Source organism: Panthera leo, chromosome B4 (assembly GCF_018350215.1).
Source record: "Panthera leo isolate Ple1 chromosome B4, P.leo_Ple1_pat1.1, whole genome shotgun sequence".
NCBI lineage: Eukaryota > Metazoa > Chordata > Mammalia > Carnivora > Felidae > Panthera > Panthera leo.
Window position 1 is genome coordinate 134,274,807 of NC_056685.1, and position 15,661 is coordinate 134,290,467.

Sequence of the window (15,661 nt, forward strand, 5' to 3'; positions counted from 1 at the left end):
CCAAACAAAAAACACTGTTAGTCCGTGACCCACCAAACTGATCCTGCCAACTATGATTTAAAAAACACTGTCAGCTTATGAAAAGTTTCGGTCAGGGCACCTGGAAGGTCACGCGGACGGCAGGGGTCAGGGCCTCAGTCCGCTGACGCGCCCTGTAAGTCAGGCACAGACCCCACACACACTTAACTTCCTCCAATCTGACCGTGACAGAACGCCGAACGATCGCGCCCCGGGACAAGCTTGGCGGGACCGGACTCCAGCTAACCGCGCTGAGGACCCGCGCGGGAGCCCGGCGGGGCGGGGCCGGAAGTGAAGTCAACGGAGCGGTTGTCGCGGCCCGCGCTCATTGGCCGGGAGCGGCGCGGTGGGCGGGGCGGCGCGCGGGGATCCTCGAGCGGCTGCTAGCGCCAAGTGTGGGGTTTCGCGTCTTCGGTGTTCACCCCGCGGACCCTGGAGCCGGGCTGCACGCCGACGTCCTATCCGCACTTCCCTTCCCGCACCTCCCGGCCTGGTAGGTGGGGACAGGGGTCCCGCGCAGGCAGGCTCCAGGTAGCGAGGGCAGGGCGTGGGGTAGGTGGGGACCAAGGACCCCCAAACCGGTTGCTGGGGGTAGAGGGTGAGATTCGCGGCCCCGAATGCGTCTCGTTGGAAGGACTCGTTCTCTCCTCCGGGAGCCCCACAAGGCTCGGGGCAGCAAGCCGGGTCCGCGAGCCCGCGTAGCGGTCTCAGAGCCCGCCACCGCCACGCCATCCTTGCAGAATGTGTTCAGAGTCGCATACCCAACCTGGAAGAGGTCTGGGAATGCACGGTGCGAGGAGGAGAATTGAGAGGCTGGGTAAGTGGGAATAACAGTGGAAAAAAGCAGGATCCGCCCCCACGCATTCTGCTTTTTCGGTTTTCCTTTCCCACTTCTCTCCGGCTTCAGTCATTACCGGCTGTCTGATACCCTGGCCCCAAGTTCTGCCCTAGTCCGGGTCTGGTTCCCTTGAGTCTAGAGCGTGGCGTTGGAAGGCAGGTCCTGGGTGAAGTTGGACTACTCCTTCCCATTCTTTAGGCTTCAGGTGTCCGGTCTTCGTAGGGTGGGGGCGGTTCTCTGAATGACCTTTGCCAGCTCAATAACTGAGCATCTGTCCCCTGGAGCAGGCGTCCTGATAAACCAGTGGCATCTTTGAGGTAGCCTATGCTCATTTAGACTCTTGGTTTAGCCTGGGAATAGCCGAGTGACTTTGGGCAGTCATCTGGCTTTTCTGTGCTTGGTTTCCACATTGGTAAAACTGATCAACTGTCATCAGTGTGAGGCCTCCTCTGACCACTGTGTTTAATATTGCACCCCACCAACTCCCTCATCCTTCTGTGCTTGTTTTACAAGTTTATCGATTTTCTGTTTCCCCTACTAGGGACATAAGTACCATGAAATGCAGTAATTTTTGTCTGCCGTAGGCACTGCTGTATTCCCAGGTCTAACACAGTGCCTTGAACGTCGTACTCAAAAAATAATTAAGGAATGGTGCCTGAATAGAAATAGGTGTTACTTGTGGTGCCTGTGGTTCCAAGTGAATGAATGGCAGCCTGCTTATCCAAGATTGTGCTGCCTCCATTCCTGCCTGCATCCCTTCTTCTTTTCTTTTTTTTTTTAGGTTTTATTTTTAAGTAATCTCTACTCCCAATGTGGGGGTCAAACGTAAACCTTGAGATCAAGGGTCGCATGCTCCACTGACTGAGCCAACCAGGTTCCCCAGCACCCCGCCCCCCCCCCCCCCCCGACTTCTTTTGTTCTAACGACAGAAGTCAGAGAAGGAGGGGAAACTCGAAGTTTCACATCCCCCCTGACTGCCTGGACTTCCTTAACCAGATAACCTTCTTGGGGTCCAGGATGAGGGGTGCTGAAATGGAATGATACTGGCCAGCCCCCACTTTCCCCAGGCGTGATGCCTTACCCAGTCCTTTTTCCCTAGAGCAAGGAGGTGACTTCCTTATCTCTTTTACAGGTGAGAAAGCTGACGTTCCAGAGGCTAAGCTATTTGCCCCAGGGCCCACAGACAGAGGCAGAGCCAGGGCTCCAGCCCAGAGCTCTAGACACCAACCCCTGTGCTCTAAGCATTCCTTTATTGCCAATATTATCTTTTCTCCTACCTCCTACCATCCCACAGTGTTTATTGTGTGTCTGGTTGGTCACAGGCCCTGGGCTGGGGATGGGGCTCCGGGGCCTCCCAAAGCTGGGTTCTTGGTATTTGGAGGCTATATCAAGTTGGGAAGTTGCTGTTCACCTGCACTCTTTATTTTATATAACCAAGCTCTGGATCTCACCTCCTCTCTCTGGGTTACTTTCCTAGCTCTAGGATCTTGGATATGGACCTTCTTCGGTTCCTGGCCTTCGTCTTTGTCATGCTATTGTCTGGGACAGGAGTTACAGGCACCCTGAGGACCTCCTTGGACCCAAGCCTAGAGATCTGTATCCTTTGGGGTTGGAGGTGGGGTTAATGAGCTGTTTCTGAGGGGTCTGTAAATAAAGTCTGTACCCACACCCCCTTGGATTCCAGAGATGGAGCAGACTCAGCCTATGGGAATAGGGGAGAAAAGGTGAGGTGCTCTAATCAAGCCTTGATCAAGTCAATTTTCTTCTGGTCCTCAGTTTTTCCACATGTTAAATGGAGAAGGCAAAACATACTTCTCAGAGCCATGAGGGCTCTGAGGATTGTACATGTGCTTTGCATCTTGTGGGTGAGACCCTGGGTGGAGACCCAGGGTGGAGGCCCTGGCATACAGGGGCTACCTACTCTGGGCCAGACCTTGGGGACACAAGAAGAATCAGGACCAGTCATCCCTGGTTTTGAGGAATTCACAGGCCTCTCACTATACTTTGTGGTTAGCCCTTTAATGAAACATGGTGGGGGGAGAGGGGCAGGGAGAAATACTGCGCTGTGGCTTTTGAACTGGGTCATGAAAGAATAGAAATTCATGGAGAAGAGTGGGGGGGGGGGCATCCCAGGCAAAGTGTACAGCGGGAGCAGAGGAGTGGAGGTTCTGGGAATAGTGAATGGTTGCAGTGGATGATGGGAAGATCATGAGAAGGGGAGGTTAGGAGCCAGGTCCTGAGGGTTGTGTTCAGGGCATTGGATGTAGACTCCTCAGTGAAATGGACAAATGATACCTTGCAGGATGCCTCTGCTTCTCAGTTTGTTTCTTCTGTGGGAGTGGGGGCAGGGGGAGCGTCTCAGCCATGGGCATCTATGGCCCTTGCAGATACTTGCTGTTCGGGAATGGGCCCTCTGGATTGGGACCACTGGATTGTCCAGGCCGGCCCCTTGACTTAATGCCACCCAGATAAGAAGATGTTTGAGGTGAAGCGGCGGGAGCAGCTCTTGGCACTGAAAAACCTGGCACAGCTGAATGATGTCCACCAGCAGTATAAGATCCTTGACGTAATGCTCAAGGGGCTCTTTAAGGTGCGTGTGGGCATGGGACAGCTCACCACCAGGTCTTTGGTCTGGGCACTGATAGATGGGTAGGAGTTCCCTGAGGGGCTGGTATTTAACGAGGGGGAACTACACAGATTTGAGATAGATTTTAAATAAATAGGGCCGTCTGTGAAGGGCTCTGCAGAGCCACTCAGCCTGGGTGGGTTCCCTCAGGTGCTGGAGGACTCGCGGACAGTGCTCATTGCTGCCGATGTGCTCCCAGATGGGCCCTTCCCCCAGGACGAGAAACTGAAGGATGGTATGATCTTCCCAGTCTTGCTCTTTCCTCCTTCCCACCACCTTGATCTCTCGCTGCGCTGCTCCTTTCCTCCTTTTCTCCTCACTCTTTTTCCCTCTGGAAGTATCCTCTTATGAAACCTTCCAAGTGGTCCCCTTGGGTGTATGGACACTTCATTCATATTTCTCTGGGCATTTCCAGGCTTCAGAGCCAGTTTCTGGGCCCCTGACATGGATATAGTCCTTCGTACTGTACCGTGCTTGGGGCAGGGGAAACGGGGCGGGGAGCCTCTGCCCACAGCCCCACCTCAGGGGCCCTTGCCTTTTCTATCACCCTGACCATTCTGGTAGAGAAGGCAAGCGTTGTTCCCATTTATAGGAGAAACACAGAACAGACCTATTGAAGGGACTTGCCAGTGGGGGCAGTTAACAGCGCTCTTTTCTACTGTTTTAAAGCCTCAGTCCCCTTAAATCCTTTTTGAGACAAGGTGGGGAAAACAGATAAATAAGAGAGAACGGAATGTTTCTGTGTCCCTTCATCCCCTTTTCTAAGACTTTTTCTCCAGTGGTAATTCCCTTCCCACCCCCTGTTAACTGATTATATTCTAACGATAAAACATTAGATTATACTGTCTGAGAGAGGATGGAAATAGAACTTATATATCAAATGGTGGGCACTTTATAAATATCATCTCAAATCTCCACTATAACTCTGAGGAAGGCACTGTTGCCTTCATTTTCCAGGTAAAAGAGGACAAGTGTTTTGCTCTTGCAAACCTGTAAACCAAGCTAACTCCCGAGTTCTTTGAGGTTCAAGATTGTTCTGAGGTCCAGAGGTCCCTGCTCCACTAGTCTTAGACCCAACTTGGCATGTCTTTGGAGGAGTCTGCTTTTCTCTGTGTGGGCTGGCCAGTGCTGGTGAGGCCTGCCTGGGTCTTATCTGCAGGGGTGGCTCAAACAGGGACTTCTGGCAGGGCTGGGTATATAGTTATTTTTCATGATAGTCTAGGTTGGGGGGACCTGCCGCCATGGTGGACACACTAAGTTAGTCTGAACTGATCTGTGGACCAGAGGAAGGATATTAGTGAGAAAGTTAGTGAAATTCAGATAAGGTCTGTTGATTAGTATCAACGTTAATTTCCTTATTTAGATAATTGTACAATGCTTATGTAAGATGATAACATTAGAGGAAGCCGAGTGTAGGAGTTTTATGATGCATGATGGAAGTCTAAAGTTATTTTAATATAAGAACCTCAGAAGCGTTTAAAATAAAATTGGCGGGGAGGGGCTCAGTCAATTGAGCATCCGGCTCTTGATTTTGGTCACGATCCCAGGGTTGTGGGATTGAGCTCCATGTCAGGCTCTGCACTGAGCATGGAGCCTGCTTAAGTTTCTCTCTCTCTCTCTCTCTCTCTCTCTCTCTCACACACACCCCTCCTCCCTTCCTCCCTCCCTCTCCCCCTTCTCTCCCTCCCCCCCTCCCCCCTTCTCCCTCTCTCCTCCTCTCTCCACTTCTCTCTCCCCCTCTCTCCCTGTCTCCCCTTCTTTCTCCCCTTCTCTCTCCCCTTATCTCTCTCCTCTCTCCCCCTTTCTCCCTGTCTCCCCTTCTCTCTCCCCTTCTCTCTCCCCTTCTCTCTCTCTCCCTCTCACTCCCTCTCTCCCCATCCCCTCTCCCTTCTCTGCCCCTCTCCCCTGCTTGCACATGCTCTCTCTTTCTAAAACAAACAAACAAACAAACAAACAAAAAGATATTTAAAATAAAATTGGAAGATATTAAGAAAACCAAAACAAACCCTAATGTGTTCCCTGGTCATCCTAACAAACCTGACTCCTCACATACACTGCAGCTCTGTGTTAACACTGGGGCCTGGCTCTGGATGTTTGGAGGCCAAGTTGGGGAGGTCTGACCCAGCCAAGCCTCATGCGATACATGTCTTCATGTGCGAAATGGTACCCACCTCTCTGGTCCTTAAAACAAATGAGTTTTCTAAGCTATGAGATATAGCCACCCGAGCCTCTGTTTCCCATCTGTAAAATGGGAACAGCAGCCACATCTCCTTCTAAAGGTGGTTTTGAGGATTCAGTGTTCTGGGGGTCATAAAGCCCTTAGCATACACTACACATGTGGTCAGCCCCTATGGATAGTGGGCACAGTTCCCTTCTCTGACTAGTAGGCTTAGTGGGCTTCCATTCTCTGAAGGGTGTCTGGGGCTGGCCAGGTGGGCAGGAGAAGGGCATCTGTCTTGGCCACTCATCAGGATCCTCTTGCCAGCTTTCTCCCAAGTAGTGGAGAACACAGCCTTCTTCGGTGACGTGGCGCTGCGCTTCCCGAGGATTGTGCACCACTACTTTGACCACAATTCCAATTGGAATCTTCTCATCCGCTGGGGCATCAGCTTCTGCAACCAGTCGGGCGTCTTTGACCAAGGACCCCACTCGCCCATCCTTAGCCTGGTAAGGACTGGGGGCAGAGGAGGTTCAGGAGCCCTCTGCCTGGTGGTGCACCACGAACCTTGCATCTGCCTTCAGTTAGGCCTGAATGTCAGCCCTTGGTTGTGGTTTCTGTGATAAGCCTCAGGGCACCTTGAGATGCAGTCTCAAGGGGTTCTGTGCTGACCTGGGTCCCTAGGGGTCATCACCTGTTTCACGTCTGCCTAAGCCTTGGGCCTGAGTCCCACTGTGGAGGGAGTAGCCGCGGGTAAGGAGTCAGGAGAGGCAGAGGATGACTAACTTCTCCTCATCCGCAGATGGCCCAGGAGCTGGGGATCAGCGAGAAAGACTCTGACTTCCAGAACCCATTTAAAGCAGACCGCCCAGAGGTAAGCTGCTGGGGCCTATGGCCATGTTTGCTCTGCCTCTGCGGGGTCATGGGAAGCCAGGTCATACTGGGGATGGGACACCTGGGGTGGAGCATGAAAGCCTTTGACTTGGAACCAGACATGGCTTGAGTCTGGATCCACATACCTTTATTTGCTCATTGGTGCCTTTGGGCAAGCCACTGCCCCCGTCTTAGCCTCAGGCTCCCTGTCTTATCATGGGGTATGGACCCCGGCTGTGGGGGATAGTCAGAGCCTATGAACACACCCATCCTGATGTATAGTAGGCATCTCACATCAGGTGGCTGCTAGGCAAGGTCAGGCCGTGCTTCTCTACCCTTGAGCCTTTGAGCACTCAGCCAGGCTTCTGTCTCACGTTCCTGCATATGCTTTCAACCTAGGGGACTGAGGTGGGCTCTGAGGGCTGAAGGCTACAGGGTAGGACCACAGATGGGGACATGCAGAGTAGAAGGGAGGAGGGAATCAGGTGGCAGGGCAGTGCATCAGGGGCAGGAAAGCCTGGAGGACTGGACTTGTCAAATCATAGGCTCTCCTCTGGTGTAGGGAGGGGTGTCAGGGTCCGTGAGGGGTCTAGGATTTTAGCCTGCTACTGTTTCATGGATACTGACAGGTCAGAGGCATCAGAGTTCATTATAGCAAAAGCAATATCTGGCCTGTTGGCCTGGCCGTGTGGGTTCCCCATGTTCAAGTCATCCACAGTGACACAGAGGGGCCCAGGCAGATGCTGCACATGCAGTGGCTTTGCATGAAGGTGAGGAATAGCGAGTTTGGGATATTCACAGCCTTTGTAGTGAATAGCGGCAAACCTGCTTTTTGAGGGGCGGTCATCCTGTCACCCTTCCAGGTGGTTCTCTGCAAGCAGTCCTGACAAATAATACCCAGATACAGAGAGGTCAGGGCTTTGCTTTCTTGTTGTACCCAGTGAGAACGTGCAGGATGCTCAGGGCCGTGGTTGATTGCCTCCCCCACAGTTTACCTGTCAACCCTGTGTGTTTTGGCTTAACTTAAATTTCCACGTGAATGTGCTATTCAGTCTGATTGATCAGTAGAGGCCAGGACCAAATGTGTCCTAGACCAAATGTCTCATATTGCCATTTGATTCTGGCTACCATCAACAGGACTCTAAGCAGCAGGATGAGGCCAACCTGCAGTGTTGATCTCAGCCCCCCAGCTTGCAGACTCAGCCAAGTCCTGGGTGGGCCAGTAGGCTTTTGTTGTTGTTGTTGTTGTTGTTGTTGTTGTTGTTGTTGTTGTTGAATGTTTATTTTTGAGAGAGAGGGAGAGAGAGAGAGCGTGAGCAGGGGAGGGGCAGAGAGAGAGGGAGAGACAGAATCCGAAGCAGGTTCCAGGCTCTGAGCTGTCAGCACAGAGTCCGATGCGGGGCTCAAACTCACGAACCGCGAGATCATGACCTGAGCTGAAGTCGGACGCTTAACTGACTGAGCCACCCAGACGCCCCACCAGCAGGGTTTATATTAGACAGTCAGAATAGTCTAAGGCCAATCTGTTACCCATGACCACCCACACAAGAGTTTAGACTGACCTATTGATCTTTGATGTCATTGTCAACAATTACAGGGAGCAATAGATGGACCCAGAGCAGCCCTCATCCCCAGTGAAGACACATTTCATGGCCCACTGTCTCCCATCTGTCACGACATGGTTTGAGCCACTGTTATATTGTTTCTCTGAGCCCTGAGAGCAGTGTCACTATGGGATTGCAGCCTCATTTGCCCTATGTGGCATAACCCAAGGCCACTCAGGCATCAGGAGCAGCAGATGGATTTGTATCTGTCAGATTAAAACAGGTTGTATTGGCCTTTGTGCCTGCACAGGGTCACTTAGGGAGCTGCTTTTGATGGCATCAGGCACAGCAGAGTAGTTTACTACTAACCACATCCCTGTGAGTTTTCCTTTCACAGGGCTGAGATGACACACCCAACAGCCAATCACATTATCAGCTGCAACTGCCACTTTGCATGGACAGATCCTAGGATTGTTTGCCAAGTGGCGGTGCTAGATCGAAGAGACCAAGAGGATTAGTTGTTCCCTCCCCAGATGCTAAGATTATTGCTACAAAATCGGTATGGCACATCCCAGGACCTAGATAGAATTCCACTTTTTCTCCAGTCCTCCTCTACTCTCACCTGGAGCTTTCTTTCATCCAGAAGGGTCAGATGTGAATGGGACAAGGGCATTTGTCATTTTCAGAGACCCATCATACCTTCCATCTTGGGCCACTGTAGGGGGACTTGGCAGGGAGCATACTTAGCCAAATGGTCATTATCCTAATGATTTCACGTCATACCATTTCAACCAGGGACTCTAGGCAGTCAAGCCAGAAATACAGAGTCCTCTGCTTCATGCCCGTCCATGGTGGCAAGTACAATGCCACATCTAGTACAATGATGTATTTAGATGGCGAAACCAGTTAACTGGGCACTATAGGCTTGATCAGCGTTTTGATTCTGGTTGGTGTCATCAGAGAATGGGCCTTATGATGGGCATCTAAACAAGTGACCCGGACTGTTCACTTGTCAACCATAGTTTGTTTCCATACTTCATGGCCCCAAAGAGGAATGGCTGCCTTTGATCTGCCATTCTTCTGATCTGTCTTCTGATATGGACAGCTAGGACGCTGACAACGGTCACTAGAAATAAGACATGCACGGTGTTAGGAATATTATCTAGGCAAGGGTGGTGGCTTTTAATTCAGATCATTGTCTGACTGGCCTTGATGGCATTATCACTGGGGCTGGATGGCTGCCACCGCCAATGCACAACAGTGTCTAGGATTCCCAAAAGCACCCCTGGATTTGATGATTCGCTAGGAAGAATCACGGGAATCAGTGTACAGTTGTGCTCATGGCTGTAGTTGATTATAGCAAAAGAATGCAAAGCGAAATCAGGAAAGGGAAAAGGCTCTTGGGGTGAAGTTTGAGGGAAACCAGGCACAAACCTCCAAGAATCCTCTCCCAATGGAAGCACCCAGGACATACTTAATTTCCACAGCAACAAGATGTGACATGTGAAAAGTTGTCCTGAGAGGAGGCCCGTTAAAGACTCAGTGCCTAGAGTTTGTATTGGGAGCTGGTCACTTAAGCTCCCTCTGCCCAGTGCATTCCATAATTCCAGAGTCCCAGGACGAAAGCAAGGGGTTCAGCATAAACTCTATTGTTTGCACAGTTTAGGCTCAGTGAGTCACTCTTATCACTTGGTGGGAGTCGTCCCAAAATCCAAGTTCCCAGACACCAGCCAAGATACAGCCCTAGAAACAGGCCTTTCAAAGGATAGCAGTCGGGCCAGCTATATTAACTCTTTTGCACAGTACCATTAGCTCTTAATTTAGGTGAACGATCAGTGAGCCAGGCCTGAGTATTTAGGGGAACCTCTGAATCAGGAGCCCCTTTGAACCAGTGGCTTTGCTTCAGGCAGCAGAATGGGAGGTAAGGGTTTCCCTACTAGGGTTGCTGTTACCTCATCACATAACATCCCTCGAGATTGCTTGCTATAATCACAACCCTGATAAATGGCCAGTGTAAGAATAGTCAGGGCATACCCAGCAAGAATACAGAAGGACACTCAAGGCCATGGCAAATTGCCTTTCCCCGGGAGGGGCACCCACATGCTTTATTGCTGTGAGGCTGGCTCTCCTGGCCCTGCAGGTCACGAAGGCCTCTGACATGGGAGGAGGGTGAGAGAGAGCATAGACCAGAGAGAATGGGTGCTAGGATAGATTGAGTTTGGCTTTGTCACAATGTACTCTGCTTGGAAGTAACCATACCAGCAACATGCTTTCCTTACTTCTCATTGGCTAGGGATGGTCTCAAGATTTTACTCGCTTTTTAGCATCCAGCATGGACCTGTCCCACCAGCAGCCCAGGCTTGCTCAGCTCCCTTCATGCACTCTCTGTGCTAGTGAGTGTTCTGTACATAAGTACTTCTTATGTACCCATAACTAGAGTCAACTGGTGTCAGGCTGTATGCTGGCCACTGCCCCTGTCCAGAGGGAGCTGGCCCTCTCCCTGCTCACAGTCTGTTGGGGAAGGTGGCAGGGAAACAGTCCCAATCTAGCATGATCACTGCACCAGTGGAGGAGGGAAGTGTGATGAGCTGTGGAACCCTAAGAGGGGACCTGACCCTGCTTCAGCAGGTAGGTGGTGGAGGCTCTGGGATGAGTAAGAGCTGCTGGGTGGACTGGCCTGGAGAAGACCCTCTAGGCCAAGGCACTGGCTTGCACAGAGCCTCGGAGGCATAGCACATGCATTTATTTATCATTTGGTGAGCATCTACTGAATCCCAGCTGCTAGAGAAGCAGAGTAGCCCTGCTCTCCTGGGAGTGCCATTCTAGTTGGAAGATACAGTCAATAAAAAGCATATAATAATGGGAGGTGGTGACAAGGCTATGGAGAAAAAAGCAGGGGAATGTGCTTAAGGAATCAGGGATGAAGTGGGAGTACAACTGCTATTTCGTGTGACTTAGATGCAGAAGGTCTTACTGAAAAGACCTGAACAAGGTGAGAGAGTGAGTCTTGTATCTAGAGGAAGAACATTTCATGCTGAAGGAGCTGCAGTGCACAGGCCTTGAGTTGGAAGCATATTTGGAGGGGGAAGGGGAAATGTGAGAAGAAAAGGTCAGAGTAGGCCAGATCACAAGACCCTTGGGGGTCTTCTCCAGGCCTTTGACATTTACTCTGAGACACGTGGAGAACAGGGTGATAGGCTCTGACTTCCCCCTGTAGAGGATCAACCTGGCTGTTGATCCTCTGTTGTGGAGAGTAGTCTAGGGGACCAGGGTGGGAACAAAGACACTGATGAGGAGGCGGCTGTGCTGGTCCATTTGGGAGTTAATAGTGGCTTAAACCAAAATCAGGGTGACAACTTTGAGGATGGTGAGATTCTGGTTGTTTAGAAGGTAGAGCCAATAAGATTAGCTAAGGAAGCAGATGTGACATGAGAGGGATGTAGTAAGAAGGACTAGAAGACTTTTGGCCTGCATACATGCAAGAATGGGGCTGCCATTTTGTAAAATGGGCACACTGTGGTGGGACAAGTTTGAGGCCTGGATAGGGGAATCAAGACTTTGTTTCTGGACCTGGTGAGCATCTGAATGAAGATGTCAAGGAGCCGATTGGAAATAGGACTCTAGATTTCAGGTTGAAGCTGGGACTGCCAATGTGAGTCATGCCTATGAAGGAAGGTGTGGAGAGCCGTGGCACAGGTCATGTTCCACCACCCTGGGGCAGGTAGAGTGTCAGGGCAGATAGAGGGCTGCATCCGGGGACGTGCCTACTGGTAGAGGAGGGAGGATCGGGAGGAACTAGCAAAGAAGCCCCAGAATGACAGTGTGAGAGTAGAAACCCAGAGAGGATAATTTCTGAGACCCTATGAGAAAAGTGCAGCAAAGGGAGTGAGCGGCTCATAGAATCTGCTGGAAGGCCAAGTAGTGTGAGGCCTGAGAACTGGCCAGTGGGTTTAGCAAGATGGACACTGGCCATCAGAGATCATAATATAAGCTGTTTGAGTGGAGCAGTGGGGACAAAGGTTGGATTTTGAGAATGAGAGGCAAGGAAGTAGATGCAGCAAAAGCAGACTACCTTCAAAGAGCTTTCTTTCCAAAAGGAACAGACCAATGGGAACATAGCTGGAGGGGGTGTGGATTCCAGGGGAAATTTTAGTCAGATGGGAGAGACTAGGCATGTTGGCATGTTGATGGGGACAGCCCATTAGGGAGGAAGAATTGATGGTGCAGGGGCAGAAGAGTTGCTGGAGCCCCATCCTGAGGAAGGAAGGCAGGGGAGAAGATCTGGCGCCTGGGGGAAGAGTCCATCTTGTCTGGAAGAACAGGTTGCGCACAGAGGCGGCTGGGTTGGTGGGAGTGGAGGTGGGGGCTTGTGGAATTTTCTTCTGTTCTTGAAATAGCCAGGTCATGGTCTGTGGGGGAGGGGAGGAGGGTTGGGGGGCTAGAGAAGGTGTGCCTAGGAGAGCGGCTGAGGGAGCAGACCAGGAAGACATCCTGGATTGCCAGGCAGCATGAAGGGCCCGCTGGAGGTTAGCATCAGGAATTTAAAGTAGGCATTAGTTAGGCCTAGTGGGGAAGGGGTCTGAGAAAGGGAGAGTCAGTGTTTCTCTTCTGACCCAGCTAGGTGTGGGCCCTCCTGGTGAGGCTAAGCCAGCTGGGGTTGGAAGGCCCAGATCTTCTGACTTGCTGTACCCCAGCCAGAGCCAGAGGGTATGGGGTCCTCTGTGACCTAGGGGGTCAGCTCCTCATCCCTCCCAAGAGGATGAGAATTAACTCCTAGCAACAGGAGGCAGAGTGCGGTAGGGGGAACACTGGTCGGGGAGGTGAGACGCCTGGGGGCTCGTCCCAGTTGTGCCTCCCACTTGCTGTGTGACTTAAGTATATCATCTACCCTCCCTGGGCCACACTTCTCTGATTTCACCCCACCTTCCAGACTCTCATAGTTCAGCCTAACATGGCAAGTAGATTTCTGCACAAGGTAGAGCTTCTAGTTTGTTTTTAATGTCTGCCTTGATCACACATGTGTCCTAAGAACAAATAAAGCAGGCATATTTCACAGCATAGTTAACATGAGTTTGGGGTACTATTATGGTATTTCATATGCTAACATGATTCACTTGTTCATTTAAAAAATACATACCGAGTGCCCTCTATAAGCCAGGCAGGTCTTGTGCTAGGGACTCGTGAACAACACAGGATCCTCCTGTCCTCACGGAGAATGTTTTCCGGTGGGGGCGACAGGCACGAAGCGTGTGATCATGAGGGAGAAGCCCTGAGAAGGAAATGGAGGAGCCAGGCGGGATTCAGGGCAGGTCCCCCAGGATGGCGACCGCTGAGCAGGAGCTAATGTGGCAAAGGTGGCAGGGGCTGGAAAGAGCATTCTGGGCCCTCACAGCACATGCAGAGGCCTGGGGGGGTGGAAGGGAACAGGGAACCTGAGAGCCCAAAACAGGGAGTGTGAGGGAGGAACACAGAGGTGGGCAGAGCGGGCCTGCACATGGAGCATGTGGAATTTTATCCTGAGAATAATGCAGTCATAGAAGGGTTTAAGCAGGAGTGTGACATGGTCAGATTTGCATTTTGGAAAGAACTCACTGCAGTGAGGAGAAGGTCTTGAGAGGCGCCACAGTGGGCGTGGAGAGCACTGGGAGGGTCCGAGTCATTGGGAGAGAGGCGGGGGTGGTGATGAGGGTAGCCATAGGGGAGACGGAGAGGAGGAGATGAGTTTGAGAGACACTTAGGAGTTAAAACGAGCCAGGCCTTGGCCAAGGAGGGAGAGGGGTGGGGGCCGGGGCCTCACTCTTCACGAGGACGGGGACGTCGCAAGACGACTGGGTTTTTGCGAAGACGGAGCCATGCCAAGCTTGGGGCACATTTGGGACATCCTAGTGGCATTTAGACGTGGAGATGCAGGTATGAGGGGAAACTGACATACATACCTAACAGAAGCCATGAGTTTAGATGAGCCAGTCTGGAGAGGGCAGAGGGAGAAGAGCAAAGGCCCTGGGAATCGCAGTCGAGAAATGCGTCCACTGAAGTCCTCCTCCTCCACCCTGGCTCGTTCTGGGTTCTTGTCACCTCATCAAGCACCACCATCCCCGCTCCGTGGAAGCCGTGAGCCTGGGCACCACGATCTCCTCCACCTCTTTTTCAGGGTCTGCCAGTTTGACCTCTGGCCCTCTGCTTCCCATGCACTCCTTTGCCTGGGCTTCTCTGCAGCTTGTTCACAAGCAGCAGGATGCCTGCGGTCTCTTGCTCTCACTGGTTGCCCTCTCCTCCTCAGGGGTATAGCAGCCAGGGCCCTGGGGGGGTCTGCGGTTGTCTTGGGCACTCAGTCCCCTCACCCTGAGAGAAGTCTGCTTATGGTTTCTCAAATGCCCCATGCAGGTTCACACCTTAGCACCTGTCCCTCTTCCTGGAATGTCCTTTTCTTCCCTCATCCTGTCTGCTTGGTGAGCTCCTGGTTGTTTTTCAAGACCCCCTAAGCAGTTTTCCCCAAGCTCATTGAACTATCTCGAAAGAGTCTGCGGGCTCCTTGAGGGCAGGGCCTGTGTCTAGGCGATCTTCCTGCTGCTGCAAGCCCACAGCAGCCTAGCCTCAGACAAACTCTTTGCTCCCCACAGACTAAACCAGACTGTTCTGTTTTTCTCTCAGTTCATTTCCAGCACTGACCCTTTCCAGAAGGCCCTGAGGGAGGAGGAGAAACGCAGGAAGAAAGAGGAGAAGCGGAAAGAGATGCGAAAAGGCCCCCGGATCTCGAGATCCCAGTCTGAGTTATAGCAGGAGTGGCCCAGGGCTCGAGGGGCCAGGAGGAGACCAGTCCGGAGGAAGAGGCAGAGGCATCTACTGGTGGTGAGAGCCAGCTCTGTGAAAGGGGAGGTGGCCTTTGCTCAGCCCCCTGAAGCTGGCTCTGCGCCCTAACTGAAGTGACTGGGCCACAGAGGGCTGGATTTCCTTCCTGGGGCCTTCCTGGAGTGGGTGCCAAGGAGGCCTTCAGAGGATGCCATGCTGCAGATCAAACCATGTTGAGATGCTAGGGGAGGCTGGAAGGATCCTGGACTGGACCCTCCCTTTGAGTTAGGACCGCTGACCAGCCAGCTGCCACCCTTCATGAGGAGGCAGCAGAATCAGGCTCTGAGCCACTTGTGGAAGTGCCATTCCTACTGATGGCCCCACTGTGGCACTGAGCTGCTCAGCACAGGTCCCAGCCCCCTGCAGAGACACAGGAGAAGCCAGCAAGCCCTCTGGGCTAACCGAGGCTGATTTGGGCCCCTGGGAGCTGTGAGCCCTTTCACAGGGTAGGGGCCTGGAGGTGGGGGGGGGGGGGGTGGGTACCAGAGGTCCCCACAGATGTAGAAACTACCTTAGAGGATGTTCCCACCTCATCAGGAGGAGCCCCAGGCCCTAGCAGGGCAGCGAAGCAGGGGCTTGGCTTAGGCCTTCTCTTCCCCTTCTCAGCACCATCCTTCATGAAGAAGTGTGCCGGGAGGGTGTTTAGCCAAAGACCTTAGAGCAACATGATCTCTGTCCTCTGACATCTGGGATGGTCCATGAGCAGGTGCAGGGTAGAGTCAACTTGTCCTCCAGGCAACTCTAGGAGATCCTTG

The 15,661-nt window shown here is 52.2% G+C and overlaps 1 protein-coding gene across 2 annotated transcripts; it reads left to right on the forward strand.

The window, feature by feature from the left end:
* The first annotated feature begins 404 nt into the window (after nt 1–404).
* CCDC134 (coiled-coil domain containing 134) lies at nt 405–15,341 on the forward strand. Of its 2 annotated transcripts, none has more exons than XM_042947969.1 (7): nt 405–835; nt 2,334–2,452; nt 3,325–3,446; nt 3,633–3,717; nt 5,968–6,149; nt 6,443–6,514; nt 14,709–15,341. In XM_042947969.1, exons 2-7 carry the CDS (start codon nt 2,350–2,352, stop codon nt 14,832–14,834), a joined length of 690 nt encoding a protein of 229 aa, XP_042803903.1. In that variant the 5' UTR covers nt 405–835; nt 2,334–2,349; the 3' UTR covers nt 14,835–15,341. The 2 variants fall into 2 exon arrangements, with proteins under 2 accessions (XP_042803903.1, XP_042803902.1); XM_042947968.1 differs by having other exon boundaries at nt 405–511.
* The last annotated feature ends 320 nt before the right edge of the window (nt 15,342–15,661 follow it).